Raw genomic sequence first — 16,620 nt, forward strand, 5'->3', positions numbered from 1 at the left:
TGGTGAGAGGCTTGGTTGTCGAGCATGCGGGACAGGGCCTTCTCAGTCATGGCCCCAGGTTTTAGAATGCTCTCCTAGCTGGAATCTATCTCCTTGACAGTTTTCAGGAAAAAAGAAAAAGACGTGGCTCTTCATCCAGGCTTTTGAATGGATGTATTGTTTTTACTGCTGCTGCTTTGTGTTTTATGTATTATTGTTTCTGTTTTTATGGGTTATTAAAATTTTAAGTAGGGATTGTTTTCATATTTATATTATCTGTACTTTTGTATTTTAATTTATGCATTGTTTTAATTTTTGAGATCATCTGTACCTTTGTATATGAATTATGCATTGCTTTAATTATATTGTAAATCGCTCTGAGCTTACTTTAACAAAAAGCGGTGTATAAGCTGAAGAAGCAGCTTTTCAAACTTCCTTGAAAACCTGAAGCGACCATGAAGAGGGAAGGCGTTTCGCTACCTGCTTCAGAGGCAGAAGCATGAACTCCTCCGTCTTGGAGACGTCCACGAAGTGCTGGAGGACATACTTGTGGGCCGACTTCAGCAGATCGCTGCAGGAGTGGGTGTCCGCGAAGCCCCGTATGCCCAGGCAATTGGATGGGTCTAGCTGACTCAGCAGGAACTTGCAGCAGGCATCCCGAACCCCATTCAGCTGCAAGAGGCTGGCAGCAGGGAGCAGCGTCTTCAGCGGCAGAAGAAAAAGACTGGTTAGGTGAGTCCCCTTCACCCTTAGCTCAGTCTTGGCGTCCCTGTTGCAAAGGAACAACTGAGGCCCAAGTTCTTCTCCCACCTCTCTCCCGCAGAGTGATTTAAAAGCAGTTCTTCACGCAGAACGTGTTCTTGGGAACCCAAGTATGACTCAACAGCGTAGCAGGAACTTCAATAAGATCAGTAACAACAGAGGAGCTTTCCTGAACATTCACACAAGATACTTATCTGCAGCAGGACCAGTGGTGGCCATTGCAGCTAGGGATGCTGGGAGTTGTGAAAAACACCGTATGGAGAACACCAACTAGGACCATTGACCATTTGGCTCTGTCCCTCCCAGGACTGCTTCCACCCATTCCACCTGGTCACTGCTGATGATCTCTTAACTGGCTCATTTTTCTTCTCTGTTTTTTAAATCTTGGTACAGTGCTTAGATTATAACATTTTTAAGCACTTTAAAGATAACCAGAGCCAGCACGGGGTAATGGTTACAGTGTCGGAGTTAGAGTAGCAGAAAGACCCGGCCGGGTTCAAATCCCTGCTCAGCCATGAAGCTCATCTGGGTGACTTGGGCCAGTTGGTTGTCATGCAAATACATCCCTTCTGCCTGGGAAAAGGAGGTGACTTTGGGGCCTGAAGGATTATTTCTGCCTTGGGGTCTCAGTTAAGGTAACCTCCTCCTCCAGCAAGAGTCTGTTTCCTGGCAGAAAGGAGGCAAATCTATGACGTCACTTTCTCTCGCAGCCTAACCTACCTTACAGGATCGTCGCAAGGATAAAACGTGGAGTGGGAACCTAGCACCTGAATCTCCGAGAATAGAGAAGGCTACCTCTCTAAAGAAAGAAAAAGACGACTACCTGCTTACCTGAACGTTCCCTTCTCCCACCACGATCTCAGCTGTGTAGGCATACTGCACCAACTGCTCCAGCGCTTGGGGGTCAATGTCATGCAGAGTGACGTGCGTCTGTCGACTTTCGCTCATCTCATCTGCGGCAACAAGGACACACATGGGAGGATCCCATGAGACCAGCCTCAAAGCCGTCACACAGGCAGGGGAGGGAACTGCACCTCCCGCAAAGCTCACGACTAGTTTTTTGTGGTGCGCAGGAACACACAACAACACACAACAGTTCATCAGAGCCTTGGATGTGTCTCACTCTGGGGTGGGGCCATAGCTCTGTGACAGAGCACAGGGTCTGCCTACAGATCCCAGTTAAAAGACTTTCAATAGGGCGGCTGGGAGATACCCTGGCTTCGGACCTTAGAAAGCTTCTCTAGGCAGGGCAGGGAAAGACCCATGCCTGAAAACCCAGAGAAGCCACTGCCAGTCAGTGTAGACCAATGCTGCTCAACCAGCCCTCCTGCAGATGTCGGACTACAACTCCCATCATCCCCATTTGCCATTGTGGCTGGGGGTGATGGGAGTTGTAGTCCAAAAGCAGCTGGAGGGCTGAAGTTGTGCAGCCGTGGTGCAGACAATACTGAGCTAGATGGACCAAGAGTTTGACACGGGATAAGGCGGCTTCCAATGTTCCTAAAGCTGCTGCCAGCCAGAGAAAGGAGAGGAATCAATCAGTGGTCTGATTCAGGAAACCAACAGCGTGTAATAAAGTTTCACTTTAAAACAAAAAGGGTATGTTTCTAGCCCTTATGATTGCAAAAATCTGCTTGGAAGTGGGGCAACAGCTGCACAGTTTTAATGGGGGGCCCAAGCCCACCCCCCACCCCATGCCAGGAAATACATACAATTATGCAAAATGGTACAAGAGATAAAAATTATGCACAAGAGTAAGAAAAACTGCAGAGCCAATTATGCAAAAGAAGACTGGATTCATGATCCTTAGATCTGTTTGTTTTTATTTTGGGGTCGGTTAAGTATCGTTTTATGGCCAGTAGACCAAAATAAATTCAATTTTTAAAAAAAAAAATGTTTTAAAGAGAGATACGATGCAAGTCAGCATTTGCATAATCTAGACAGGCTGCAGAACCCGGCTCAGCAGGGCACGGACTGCTCAAGCGCGGGATTCCCATTGGGCTGAGCACAGGATTCACGCAGCCCCGGGAAAGGGGCTCCGAGGAGATACTTGCTCGTGAACATGGCGTGGAAGTAAGGGCTGCAGGAAGCCAGCACCACTTTGTGGGCCTTGATCTCCTTGGTGGCCACGTGCAAGACGATGTCGCAGAGGAGGCCCCGCTGCCGCATGCGGTTCATACAGACGAAGGCGTCGTGGTAGTGCCGCTTGGAGTTGTGGGAGATGCTGTGGCCGTCCCGGTTCAGGAGCTGCATTCCGCTCTCCATGGTTGCAGGCGGGTCACTCCTGGCTCTCGGCAGTGCCCTTTCGGCCTCGCTGCGGAGACAGCCCCCCAAACAAGACACAGCAAGTCAGGACCTCAGCAAGCCGAGGAAGTGAGGTGGCCCCAAGAGGAGAGGCTCAGGGATCCCAGGGAACAGGATCGGCACAGGACAGCAAGGGCGGGCAGAAGGTCATTGTAGACTTCTGGGCGATTTGCAGAAGATTGTTAAGGGATTCGGACTCCCTGCTTTTTAAAAACAGCAAGCGAAAGGAAAACGATACGGTCAAAGCTGGCCCCGTACTAATTTTGCGCCTTTCTCAGTATTCCCCACCCGTGTTCCCTCTAACAGGGATTCCCAGATGTTGTGGACTACAACTCCCATAATGCGCAGCCAGAGGCCACTGTAGCCGGGGATGTTGGGAGTTGTAGCCACATCTGGGAATCCCTGTTAGAGGGAACAATGTTCCTCACCCTGCAAAATAGGAGCACTCAAGTCGGTTGTCTTTGACCAGGTCTTTATGCAGCTCTGTATGCCAGTTTTAGAGTGGCGTGTAAACACACCTGATCTGTCATAATTCAGATATAGCTTGTACTTTTTTTGAAAGTTATCCCTTCACTCAACGAAAAAACCATTCTAAGGGGATGGAGCCGCGGCTCAGTCAGTGGTAGAGCATCTGCTTTGCATGCAGAAGGTCCCAGGTTCCCTCCCTGGCAGCATCTCCAAGATAGGTCTGAGAGAGACCCCGGCCTGAACCCTTGGAGAAGCCTCTGCCAGTCAGCACAGACAATACTGAGCTAGATGGTCCAAGGGGGGCTGACTCCGTATCGGGCAGCTTCCTACGTCCCTAGCCAGTTTTTGTGTTCAGGTCAACTCCTGAATCCCATAACCGGTTCAGATTGCCCACAAGACCCGTTGCCGCACACCCAGGCCATCCCTCCACGCACACCCTATCCGTCATGACCCACGAGCGATTCGCTAGCGGTTCTCATAAAAAGGAGCCATTGACAACCATTCAGCAGACCAGCCTGCAATCTGTCCGCCCTCGCATCCTGGCAACGAGTCACACGCACGTTCTTCCAGGCCTGGATGTTTTTCACAGACACCTACACACACCAGACTGCAAGGGGAAATGTGTATGCGTGCAAGTCTAAAAATAGCTGTTCCTCAGCTCTGGGGAAAGGAACCCGCTTAATTTATTCTTGCAAATAGCGGGGCATAAGTTGGAGAAGGAAGTGGCAAAGATGACGGAGGCAAGTGCGGGAGTAAAAAGAATCACCATCCCAATCGCCTCCTGCTCCCCGCTCCTCCAAGTCAACAGACACATGCAGGAGGATTTCAGACTTCCAGGCAGACTGAAAACAAAACGTCAAGATGGGAAGAGGGCGCTTCCTGTGGTGGAGGGGAGAGGGAACTCCATCCTCATCTAGAAGAAAGGAAAGCATTGGGTGATGATGGCTGAATGGATCTGACTCTTGAAAGTCGCCTACACACTGCTGATCGTGTGTGTGCGCGCGTGTGTATGTGAGAGAGAAGCCCGTGCAATTTAAAGCCGCCAAGGCATAATGCACAGCGGGCTTGTTAATTAATGTTTGCAAAGTAAACGGCGGCGGAAGCACACAGTGTAATTATGACTGGTAGAGGGTGGGTCATATACTCCCACACAGCAGCAGTATTTCAGCAGGTGAGGATTTGCAACACTCAGTGCTTCGATTTCTCTTCTCCCGGGTGAGATCACCCATTTCTTGAGAGAGGAATGTTTGCGGGCTGGCCCCTCTCCAGGTGTTATTTATTTAACACTAGAACCAAGGAACAGCCCAAGGCCTATCTAGTCCAGCACTCTGTTTCTGACAGTGGCCCACCAGGTGCCCCTGGGAACCCCACAAGCAGGAGATGAAGGCCTGCCCCCTCTCCTGCTGGTGATCCTCTGCAGCTGGTATTCAGAGGTGGCCTATAGCCACCAAGACCATTAGCCACGGATAGACTTTGTCTAAGCCCAGCTTAAACTCCCATCCAAGCTGGTGACCCTCACCACATCCTGCGGCAGAGAATTCCATAGATTAATGATGTGCCGTGTGAAAAAGTGCTTCCTTTTGTCAGCCCTAAATTTCCAGGCAAATCAGTTTCATGGGATGACCTCTGGTTGTAGTGCTGTGTGAAAGCGAGCAAGATTCCTCCCTATCCGTGACCACCCTTGGGATTGCCCACATGTGTCTCCACATCACCACTTCCATGTGGCACCTATGAGCTACTAGCCCAATGTAAGTCAGGACAGAAGCAGAACTAGATAAACCCACGATTTGACCACCAGGTACCATCTCTCAGTGGCACAGCACACAGCTTGCATGCAACAGGTCCCAATCCCTGGCGGTCTCCAATTCATGGCTCAAATGGCGGCGGCTGCCAAGACCCCTCCATTGAGACCCCAGAGACTCACTGCAAGTCCGAGCAGACAATACTCTGACATGAAACGCAGGTTGGGCTGAAAGAGACCCCTGCCTGAAACCTTGGAGAGCCACTGCCAGTCAGTTCAAAGAATACTGAGCGAGATGGATGGAGGGTCTGACTCCCTATGTTCTTAACGCCTCGCTGCTCAAAAGTAGCCAACTGTCTATGCACCAAAGGCCCAGTTACGAGAACGGACAAACAGAAACTGCCAGCAGTACGGAGACCAGATTCTAACCCTTTCCTTTTCTTGAACAAATATTAATCTCTCTCTGTGTGTGTCCGTATGTGCATGTGTGCACACACCATACATAAATCTGTAACACACTGCGAGGCAAGGGGAAAATGTTTGCACAGGTGCAGGGCAGCGGAGCGTGGTCCTGCAGAACGAAGCCAGGAGCCCCAAGCGAAGTCTGTTCCATCAAATACACACACAGGGAATATTTCCAGGGGGAACAGATGCAGGGGGATATCCCTGTTACGAAGGCAGGGCAGAGATAAGGCTCCCCACTCTCACGCCACGAGAAATGAATCCGCCACTTTCTCTGTCAGGCCCAGAAGGAGCACAGACTTCTGTCTGCGCTGCCAAGGGAGCCCGAGTGCATGTGACCACCTTTTCCTCCTGACTGGAGCCCCGAAGGAGTCTCCGTTGAGACAGAGCAGAAGCCGGAGGTCTGCAGCACACAATGAGGCGCAATGAGGTAGGAGGAGAAAACGAAGGCGATTCTCCAGAACAGGGTCTCTGAACCTTGGGCCCCCAGACGTGGTTGGGCTACAACTCCCAGAATCCCCAGCCACAAAGGCCACGTCTGGGGATTCTGGGAGTTGTAGTCCTTCAACATCTGGGGGGCCCAGGTTAAGAATCCCTGCTCCAGAACATAGCAAGCTGCCTTATACCGAGTCAGACCATTGGCCCATTGAACGCAGTCTTGCCTACACTGTCTGGCAGCAGTTCAAGGTCCCGAGCAGGAGTCTTTCCTAGCCCTTCTTGGAGATGCTGCCAGGGATTGAACCCAGGTCCCTCCTGCATGCAGAGTAGAAGCTCTAGCACTGAGCTATGCCCACCCACCCCGGCTGTGGAATGCCCTCCTTAGAAGAGTGTGCCCTCCTCCGCCCTTGCTCTCTCAGGCATCCAGTCAAGCCTGGCTTTTCCACAGAGCCTTTCTGCATCACTGAATGATGGACCTCTGATTTGTTGAGAGGTTTTTGTTTGTCCATTCTCTGAAATGTATTTGTTTACACAGTATCCTGTTCTTCTGGAGTACCATGGGTTGGGAGCCCCTGCCTTAGGGGATGGGGCCGTAGCTCAGGAGTAGAACGCCTGCTTTGCATGCAGAAGGTCCCGGGTTCGATCCCTGGCAGCATTTCCAGGTAGGGCTGGGAGCGGCCCCTACTTGAAATCTTGAAGAGCTGCTGCCAGTCAGAGTAGGCAATATTCAGCCAGTTGGACCAGTGGCCTGACTCGGTACAAGGCAGCTTCTTATGTTCCTAAAGCCGGTGCCACCACTGAAAAAGCCCTGCTCCTGACTGAGTCACCTCCGATCGCATTTGGCAGAATGTCCCAGAGAGCAGTCCTTCAGCTGTAAAGGGGCACACCCAAGGCCCAACACATGTGATCCATTGGTCTTGCCAAAGCTTGCTTTGCCCTTCTTGATGCATTTCTGCCCAGCCAGCTTCTCATTCTCAGGCTCAGGTCCTAAGCGGGTCGGCTCAGGAAGCCTCTCCTCCCTCTCATTTTGCAGCCCTCAGACTGAACCCTCCTAAAAATAGCCCCTGCTGTCTCCAAGGACGTGACGCAAGCCACTCAATTAATCACGCACTGTTGCCAACGCAGGTAGCTTCCAACACCGCCCGTCGGGTTCAGCGTGACATTTCAGAGAACTGAAGGGACCGAGTCCACACAAACGAACAATCCAGAGGCCACATGTTGCAAGCAGAACAGAGCCACCGTGAAGGGCTGCCTGCAATACCCACCCTGGAAAGGCGGGCTTCTTCTACGCCCCAGATCTCACCCACCAGCCCAGGCTTGGCTTTTCAGAAAGACTCTTGGCCTGGCCGATCCCAACCCATCGCCAGGATTTCCTCTGGGCTGTTTTTGTTTCAGTCATGCTGGTTGCTGGTCGCATCTTTCCACTTTTAAGATTTTATATTTCGGTTGATGCCGTGAGCCGCTTTGAGGGCCACTGGGTGGGAAGGTTGGAGTTTAAAAGTTTTCATTAAATTAGGGTTGCCATGCTCCCCAAAATTCTGGGTTTCACCTGGATTATAGGCATCCCACCCAGATTCACCCGGATTTCAGCTTTCGTTTTTTTTACAAAAATGCTAAGCTCTAGCCCTTGTAGAAGCAGAGTTATGGAGCAAAACATGCTTAATTCCACTTGGAAAACTGACAATTCATGCCAGAGTTTCTCCAAGTCCGAATTAAAATGGCAAGCGCACATCCCTACCTCTGATCTTGGCTTGCCCAGCTCTACCATCCCTAGCCCAGCAAAGGTCTCTTGCTCCCTTGCCGCCCCTTATCCCTGGGACTGCCACCTTTCTCGTTCTCTTTAATCCCTCCTCAAAACCCACCTTTCTTCAGGAAGCTTTTGGATTTGGGGAGGAGAGCTGGTCTTGGGGTAGGAAGCATGAATTTCCCCCTTTGCTTATCAGAGCCTACCTTGGTTTGCATCCGGATAGGTAGCTAGAGATACATATAAATATGACAAATAAATACACATAAGCACTGTGAGATATTCCCCTTAGGGGATGGGGCCATAGCTCAATACAAGAGCATCTGAGGTCCCAGGTTCAGTTCCTGGCAGCATCTCCAGGTAGGACTGGGAGAGGCTCCCACCTGAATCCTTGGAGAGCCGCTGCCAGTCAGTGTAGACAATACTGAGCTAAATGGACCAAGGGTCTGACTTAGTATAAAGCAGCTTCCTTTGTGAGATGGAGCTGTAACTCAGTGACTGTATCTCCAAGCATCTGCTTTGCATGCACAAGGTTCCGTTCCTGGCAGCATCTCCAGGTTAGGGCTGGGAGAGGCTCCGTTCTGAAGCCTTGGAGAGCTGCTGCCAGCCAGTGTAGACAATACTGAGCTAGTTGGACCGAGGGTCTGATTTGATGTAAGGCAGCGTTCTTTACGAAGCACCATGCCCACAGAGGGTGCTCTGTACAGATCAGCAACAAAGATTTCACTCCTACCTTGGAAAGGGTTTACGTTGAGAGTGTCTTAGAACTACCAGCCTTCCCTGGGGGGGCGACTTCCTCATGCTTCTGAACCAGTCGCTGTCTTGGGTGTGCCTCCTGTTTGGGAGGAGGCAAGCCCAGAGCAGAGCAACTCATGCAGAGACACAACCGAGAGCCTCCTCAGTGAGCAGGAAATTCTCCTTAATCTGTGCCTTGGGAGGAGAGAATGATCCAATCACACCCATCCGGAGAGGTGGCAGAATTACCCAACCCTGGGCAGAGGGGAGACTGAGAAGAAAGAGGCAAGGCCAGAGCAGGCGAGCAGGCAGAGTTGTAGCAGGCAACCTCCTCTGTGAGTGCCTGCTTTGGGCACACAGTAGCACTCACTGTATTAGGCATAATTTATGCAGAGATATAAGGCATAAATATCCACTGAGGGCTGACCATTCTTAAACACTCTGTCTAGAAGTAAGCCCTCCTTCCTGGGTGTAGGAGCACTGCTGTCGTTATTTATACAGCGCCCCACCTGTGACTTTTGCCAAGAATTAGGTCTCTGCCCCAAGGGGCTCGCAATCTCAAATTAACACAAGGCGCACTAGCAACTCTTGTCAGGGATGAAATACAACACAAATATTAAAAAGAAAACAGTGAGGTCTCTAATCACTGAAAACAGAAAGGAAGATAGTTGGGCACTGCATTTGTTTCCTTCTTCTAGAGCAGAGGTTCTTGACTTTTCTGCACCTACAGACTGTCCCCTCCAGATCCTTAGGTATCACCCAGGGGCCCTTACCCCATGTATTTATTTATTTTACAAGGCTCCCACAAAAACTAGGGGGGGAACCACAAGAACTGTATTCTGCAAGCAAGTTAGTGCAGCCAAGATTTTCCACCAGCCACCTGGACCTACTCCATGGACCCCAGTTTAAGAACCCCTGCTCTAGAGGGGGCCTCTTCACAGAGTGGGGCCTTCTTTTGCTTTTGCTATAGCAAAGATCCTTTCCATGCACACCTCAAAATGTGACGTGTGGGTGCGGTAAACAGGGGCCCTATCATGCAGGGACACCAATCACAGGGTGGAGGGTCAGCTGTGGCTCTCCCTCTGAGCATGCTCTCCATGGCAAATCCAGATTTGCAGTGGGACAACAAGGCCAATGCTAGGCTTCTTCTGTATCCCCCCCCCCCCCACACACACACGACCCCAAATCTAGCTGCAAAGAGACAGGCCAAAGCGAAGCCCCACCAATATTAATATTGTTAGCAGGTGGCAGAGAGAGAGAGGCCACTGCAAATACTTCTTCAGGACTTGATCAATATATATTTTTGCAGCCGAGCGTCCAGCAGCGAGACCCTAAAGCTGGATCTGGAGGGCCTTAAGAACCAGATTCCTTTGTGTCCAGAACGCCCCCCCCACACACACTTCCCAGTTCTATAGGGCTGAAATTGACGCAAGTGCAGACCAACCAGGTGGAAGGCAATTTGTATTTAAAAAAAAAAAAAATTAAGGAGGATCCCTGTTATTTCTGTTTTGCCATTCACTGACCGGCTTGCCCAGGCTGTGGAGAAGTCCTATTTCCTTTTCAAACCCGATAAAAACAAAGTGTGCGTGCGTGCAGGAGGGAGAAGGAAGAAATTACTTTGGCTGAAATGCAAATAGATGTTTGAAAGGAATTTCCTCCAGGATATGCAACCACCAAGTGCCCTCCTTAAATTAAAATAAATAAATAAATAAAAATAAATCCGATCTCTTCTGGGCAGCAGCAGCAATGCAGGCTTCTCTGACACTGCAACTGGAGGTCTGTGGAGCTAGGAGTAGGCACACATCAGCTGCAATGGACCCCCCCCCAAAAAAAAACACACACACCACGATCCATCCCCTTAAAGAATTTTACACCTGCTCTACGGAGTGGGGGGTAAATGCCACATTTCAGCTCAAAACAAGAATGTATCTCTTATAAGACAAGACTTGGAGACTGCAGTCATAAGGCAGTCACCTGAAATAACCCTCCAGCCGGGACATCAGTGTGCGTCTACGCTTTCAGCTGCAACACACACACACACACACACAACACGCAGCATACACAAAACCACATTAGGCGGCAGATTCACAGGCAAGCCAGATTCCTGTCTTCTTGCCCGATCTCCACACACACTGCGGCGAAGAGCAAAATTCTTTGCAGCGTTTTCCTGCAAACAAAGGGAAATTCTCTCCCCTACCTCGCCTCCACCCCCGCTTCCTTTTGCCTCTCGCAAGTCTGCAATTTAAAGAAAATGGGCAGTAAAAAAAAAAAAGAAATTTGTACAGCGCCTAGCGCGCAACGTAAGGCGCTTGGAGTATTATCATCAAGGGTCGTATTAGACCACCTTTTTGTTCCAGAAACACTTACAGCCTGCCCGTGGCGGCGGGGGGGGGGAGAAAAGGAGCACAGCTGACCGGGTGCGAGGGTGGGGGTGGGGAGAGAAGAGATGGAGATGCACAAAGGATGCATCGGCAGCCTCCCCATCCTCCAAACTGCAGGAAACAAGCTCGACATGAAAATCCGCGCACCTCCCCTGACAGTCCCAATCAGCCCCTTTCCCCCCTGCTTTGTCCAGACTTGCTGCTGTTTTTCCCCCCACCCCTCCCTTCCAAGACCTGCAGACTAGTTTTAATAAAGAATAATGATGGTGACGATGATGAGGGCAGCAGAAAGATGCTGAATGAATTGCAAGCTGGCGCTCACCCAGCGGAAACCTCCAGGGCTAGAAAGCAAAGGTGCTTTCCGTGGTCGGGCGGTTTGCTCTCCAGATTGATGGCTGGTGAAAGTTAAGTCGCTGCGAAAATTGCTGCTGCCCCCCTCGCAGCCAGCCGGGTGTCGAGGAGGAACCTTCTGCGCTGAGGCGGCTGCTGCCTCTCTCGGCTTCACGCGCTTTCCTCTTTGCACCTCTCTCACTCCAGCAAGGGCGAAGCTCAGCCAGGCTCCCCCACCGGAGAAAAACACCAGCACTTTTTCCTCCCCGCTAACCCAAGCCTCTCTCTACTACACTACAGCAATCATATACCAGGCAAGGTTGGCTTGCTTAGTGTGTGTGTGTTGTGTGTCTGTGTCACGTCGCCGCCCGCGCCGCAGCTTGCAAAGGAGATGGGTGGTGTTGTGTGTAGAATACTTCCAGCCCGAGTCTGCAGTGGGCACATTTACTCGGAAGTAAGCCCTACCGATTTCAACAAGGCTTACTCCATAGTAAGTTATGGCATGCAGAAGGCCCCAGGTTCAAGCCCTGGCAGCATCTCCAGGGAGGGCTGGGAAAGACTCCTGCCTGGAACCTTGGGGAGCTGCCGCCAGTCAGTGTAGTAGGCAATAGTGAGGTTGATGGATGGATCAAGGGTCTCTGACTTGATATACAACTTCCTGCACAGCCCATGTAAAGTAGACCATAGTTTCAAAGATGCTGGGGCAGGGGAGGGGACTCATCTCAGGGGCATTTATTATTATTATTTATTATTATTTATTCGACTTCTATACCACCCTTCCAAAAATGGCTCAAGGCGGTTTACACAGAGAAATACAAAATAAATAAGAAGGATCCCTGTCCCCAAAGCGTTTACAGTCTAAAAGAAACATAAGATAGACACCAGCAACAGTCACTGGAGGTACGGTTGCTGGGGGTGACCCTTGGGGAACAGGCCCCCAAGGAATTGCTCAGAGCCCCAAATCTCCTCAGCCCCCTCCTTCCTCCATGCCCTCTTCTAGAAAGGAGGTACAGTAGTGGAATCACCTGAACAGAGTTTGGGAGAAAGCTCCTGGCCTCACCTAGCTCTTTGCTGTTTCCACTTTCATATGTGCTGTACTGTAATATTAGAGACTTAATGTGCTGTACTGTAATATTAGAGACTTAAAAAAAACAACCCATGCATAATTATTCTTGAGGGGGTATGATTAATTATCAGAAAGGGAGCTGTGGGGCTGGGCTTTGGATCTTTTATGTACTTAGCAACATCTTTGGAGCATCTGCTCTGCATGCAAAAGGCCCCAGGTTCATACATCTCCAAGTAGAGCTGAGAAAGACTCCTGCCTGAAACTCTGGAGAGCCATCGTCTTCAGCTTGGCCTTGAAGGTCTCTCAGTGGTGCCTTCATTGCTGTCGTCATCGAGTCCATCCACCTTGCTGCTGGTCATCCTCTTCTTCTCTTTCCTTCCACTTTCCCCAGCATGACGGACTTCTCAAGGGAGCTGGATCTTCACATAATGTGTCCAAAGGATGATAGTTTGAGCCTGGTCACTTGTGCCTGGAGTGAGAATTCTGGATTGATTTCTTCTGTGATCCATTTGTTTGTTTTCCTGGCTATCCATGGTCTCCTCAAAAGTCTTCTCCTGCACCAAAACTCAAAAGTGTCAATGCTTTTTCTATTTTGCTTCTTCAGCTTTAGCATCCATAGACTGTCAAGGGGAAAACCATGGTCCGATGATTCTAATCTTTTTAGGTATAGACACGACACGGCATCTAAATATACCCTTTCCAAGGCCTTCATTGCAACCCTACCAAGTCCTAGCTTGAGGTGTCTTTCTTGACTGCTGGATCCTTTACGGTTCATGGTCGATCCTAAAAGGCAGAAGCTTTCCACCCCTTCCATGTCTTCATTGTCAATTCTGAGGCTGGTTGCTGTGCCCGTTGTCATTAGTTTAGTCTTCTTTACATTTAGTCCCATTTTTTTCACGGTGCTCCTTGACTTTCATTACTAGAGCTTGCAGATCATCCGTATTCTCAGCTATCAGAGTGGTGTCATCAGCGTAGCGCAAGTTACTGATGTTTCTTCCTCCAACTTTAAAAGCCATGTTCATCTTCCAATCCAGCTTTTCTCAGTATAGGTTCAGCATATAAGTTGAATAAATAAGCTCAGTAGCTAACCATTATTGGTGGTTACCCTGAGCACAGAGGCAGAGGGCTTCTTTTCTGGCACAGAGGCAGAGGGCTTGGGAGAGAAGCAGGTCTTCTGCTTCTAGCACTGGGAGAAGGAGAGGGAAATAAACGGGTGGGGTGGGGCCCTCTGCTACTGCTCAGGATGGATCCCCTGCTGTTTCTTTCTCCAAAATGGTAATGGGAAGGAGACCTTTGGGGAGGAGATCTGGGTGGTTCTGGGTGTCCTGCTCGCCAGAAGGCTGGGGGATTACATTGGCAAGTGGGTTGGTCCATGCCTGCCTACCCAGAGATGCTGCCAGGGATTGCACCTGGGACCTTCTGCATGTAAAGCAGGTGCTGTAGCACCAAGCTATGGATCCTGCGCTAAAAGGGATGCTGAGTCTGACCACTGGTCTATCTAGTCTGATATTGCCTGCTCTGAAGGGCAGCAGTTTCTCCAGAGTTTCAGGCAGGAGTCTTTCCCAGCCCTTCCTGGAGATGCTGCCAGGGATTGAACCTGGTAGGGGTATGCATGGAACCAGCACAGCCATGTTTCCCCCGCTGGTGGTGTGTCTAAAAACAGTTTCGTGGGGCAACAGCGTACCTCCTTGCTGCCCGGTGTACACCGGACCGGAAGTACCCAGAAGTTCCCGGGGCAGCAAGGAGGTACTTTGCCACCCCACAGAACCATTTTTAGATACCTCGCTGGCAGGGGAAACGTTAAGAGCTCCCTCCCCAGTCCTTAAAGCTACCCCCCTCCCCCCAAAAAAACCCTGGCTGAACTACTGGACTTTTGAACTGGTTCGGCGGTCCGTAAAAGGGCCTCCAAACCGGTTTGTGCACATCCCTAGAACCTGGGACCTTCTGTGTGCAGAAGAGATGCTCTTCCACTGAGCTGCAGTCCCTCCCTTTTCACATCATAGGAACACAGGAAGCTGCCATATACTGAGACATACCATTGGTCCATCTAGCCTAGTATTGTCTACACAGACTGGCAGCAGCTTCTTCAAGCTTGCAGGCAGGAGTCTCTCTCTCAGCCCGATCTTGGAGATGCTGCCAGGGAGGGAACTTGGAACCTAGATGCTCTTCCCAGAGCAGCTCCATCCCTTGAGGGGAATCTCTTCCAGTGCTCACACATGCAGTCTCCCATTCAAATGCAAACTAGGGCAGACCCAGCTTAGCAGCAAAGGGGAAAATTCATGCTTGTTTCCACAAGACCAGCTCTCCTCCTTTCAAGGGGTTACCTCCTGTGACCCAGGTAAGAACCCTGGGAACCAGGCTTAGAGGCTCCAAACAATTTTGTAGGTTAAGAGTCTGTCTTATGTTAATGTTGAAAACATTAATTGGGAGCCAGTTAGGGTAATCTTTTTCCTGCATTATTGTTTTATCCTGGTTGTGGAAAGGTATATGGACCAAACAAACACTATGACTTGACCAATTAAATTTATTTCATAAAGTCCATGTAAAAAAAAAAAAAACCACCACAAAAAGAAATAGCAGATTTCAGGCCTAGGCATTTATTTATTTGTTTGCTTGCTTGAACGATAAATATCCCGCGAGCCCTCCAGCACACAGCTGCTGCTCAGGGCGGCTTACAGTAAAAACACAGAATCCAAAATAATAATAAAATAAATAAAAAATAATAAATAAATAAAATGAGAGATCAAAACACAAGAAAAGACAGCGAACGAACCTGAAACACAATGAAAAGCAGAGCAGATAAAAAGGAAAACAGCAGCCAGGCAGGTTAAAACCAGAGGAGAACGCGGACTCATAAAGCAAAGCAGGTCTACTCAGAAAGCAAATGCCATTGTGCCTAGTCAGGCTGACTTCCAGGAAAGCGCACATAACAGATTGCAGCCCGTAATAAAGAAATGGTGCATTAGAAAGAAAGAAAGAAAGAAAGAAAGAAAAGGAAAAGCTCGCGGCGGGAATGCGCCCTACCGCTTGGCCCCCGGGCAGAACTTCCTTCTCTTTCTCTGCCCGCCGCGGCGCCCGTGAACCGCAAGATCAACCCGGCGGCCGGCGGCGGCTCCGGGTCTCCCCTCGCGACTGCTGCATTCTGGGAGCGGAAGTGCTCCGAGCACGTTGCTTCTTCTTGCTGCGGCCGGGCAGGCAGGCGGAGAGAGAGAGAGAGTCAGCATGGCCGCTTCCGCGCAGAGGTGGGTCGCCCTTGGGGGGCTTTTGGCTGGCGAGCCCCTAACGGGGCGCGCGTGGTAGCATGCATGACCTCTGCGGCTGCCTTCGTGCAAGCAGGCTGGGCTATAGGGGAAGAGAAAGCTTCCCCCAAGGGGGTGAGCTGGGCATGGGGCGGCGGGGGCGCCCGCTGGTGCTGCTGGTGGCCATGTCTCCAGTACTGCTGCATTCATTATAAATCAGGGCTTCTCAAACGCGGGTCACCAGGTGGGGAGGACTACAACTCCCATCGGCCCCCTTGACTCAGTGGCCCCCGGGTGATGGGCATTGTAGTCTCCACATCTGCAGTGAGGGGGATGTTTGAGAAACCCTGTTATAAATAATAAAACATCTTAAGAGCTTAAGGCCTACTGACTGAATTTTTTGGAATGTCACTTCTATATGTCCTGAGCTTTTGGCTGATGGAAGAACACAATACAGTATAAAGGTTGTTTTACATTTAATGCACTTCATTCATTTGATTTCTACACCGCTCTTCCAAAAATGGCTCAGGGCAGTTTACATAAATAAATAATAAATAAATAAGATGGATCCCTGTCCCCAAAGGGCTCACAATCTAAAAAGAAACACAAGATAAACACCAGCAACAGTCACTGGAGGTACTGTGTGCTGGGGGTGGATACAGCCAGTTACTCTCCCCCTGCTAAATAAAGAGAATCACCAAAGGTGCCTCTTTGCCAAGTTAGCAGGGGTTGTAGCCTGAGCTTCTGGATGTAATTCTCTCAATGTTTTTTCCTCTTCCTCCTTTGATTTTAGAGCTGGAAATCGCCATAAATATAGTTGGGAATCTGTGGTGTGTGTGGAATATGTGTGGTTGGTTGGTTGGGAAAACATACAGGGACTGTTATGGGTTCAGTTTGGGGATGGGGCTTCTCAAAGGGATGGAGGTTTCTAGTGGTGTGCCTTTCATGGGCCTGGGGGAGTGGGGTGGGTG

At 50.1% G+C, this 16,620-nt stretch overlaps 2 protein-coding genes across 5 annotated transcripts in view; one reads left to right on the top strand and one right to left on the bottom strand.

Moving 5' to 3' along the window:
• Nucleotides 1-15,480, bottom strand: part of KLHL17 (kelch like family member 17) — a 28,577-nt gene extending 13,097 nt beyond the window's left edge. The window contains exons 1-4 of one of the 2 annotated variants that reach the window (XM_053280823.1): nt 15,435-15,480; nt 2,796-3,055; nt 1,573-1,694; nt 460-681 (exon numbers count right to left, since the gene is read on the bottom strand). In XM_053280823.1, the coding sequence (XP_053136798.1) occupies nt 460-681; nt 1,573-1,694; nt 2,796-3,006 (555 nt within the window). In that variant the 5' untranslated portion in view covers nt 3,007-3,055; nt 15,435-15,480. Of the gene's footprint in view, nt 1-459; nt 682-1,572; nt 1,695-2,795; nt 3,056-11,336; nt 11,618-15,434 lie in introns of those variants that run through there. The other variant, XM_053280822.1, reaches the window with a different exon arrangement.
• NOC2L (NOC2 like nucleolar associated transcriptional repressor) overlaps nt 1-16,620 on the top strand; it is an 84,563-nt gene that overhangs the window by 19,811 nt on the left and 48,132 nt on the right. For 2 of the 3 annotated variants that reach the window (XR_008312609.1, XM_053280820.1), the window contains exon 1: nt 15,561-15,652. The exons of the other annotated variant lie outside the window; for it this stretch is intronic. Coding sequence is in view for 1 of the 2 variants with exons in the window: in XM_053280820.1 (XP_053136795.1) it covers nt 15,633-15,652 (20 nt within the window). In the remaining variant the exon portion in view is untranslated. Of the gene's footprint in view, nt 1-15,560; nt 15,653-16,620 lie in introns of those variants that run through there. 3 annotated transcript variants of the gene reach the window in all.

Source organism: Hemicordylus capensis, chromosome 16 (genome assembly GCF_027244095.1).
Source record: "Hemicordylus capensis ecotype Gifberg chromosome 16, rHemCap1.1.pri, whole genome shotgun sequence".
Classification (NCBI taxonomy): Eukaryota; Metazoa; Chordata; class Lepidosauria; order Squamata; family Cordylidae; genus Hemicordylus; species Hemicordylus capensis.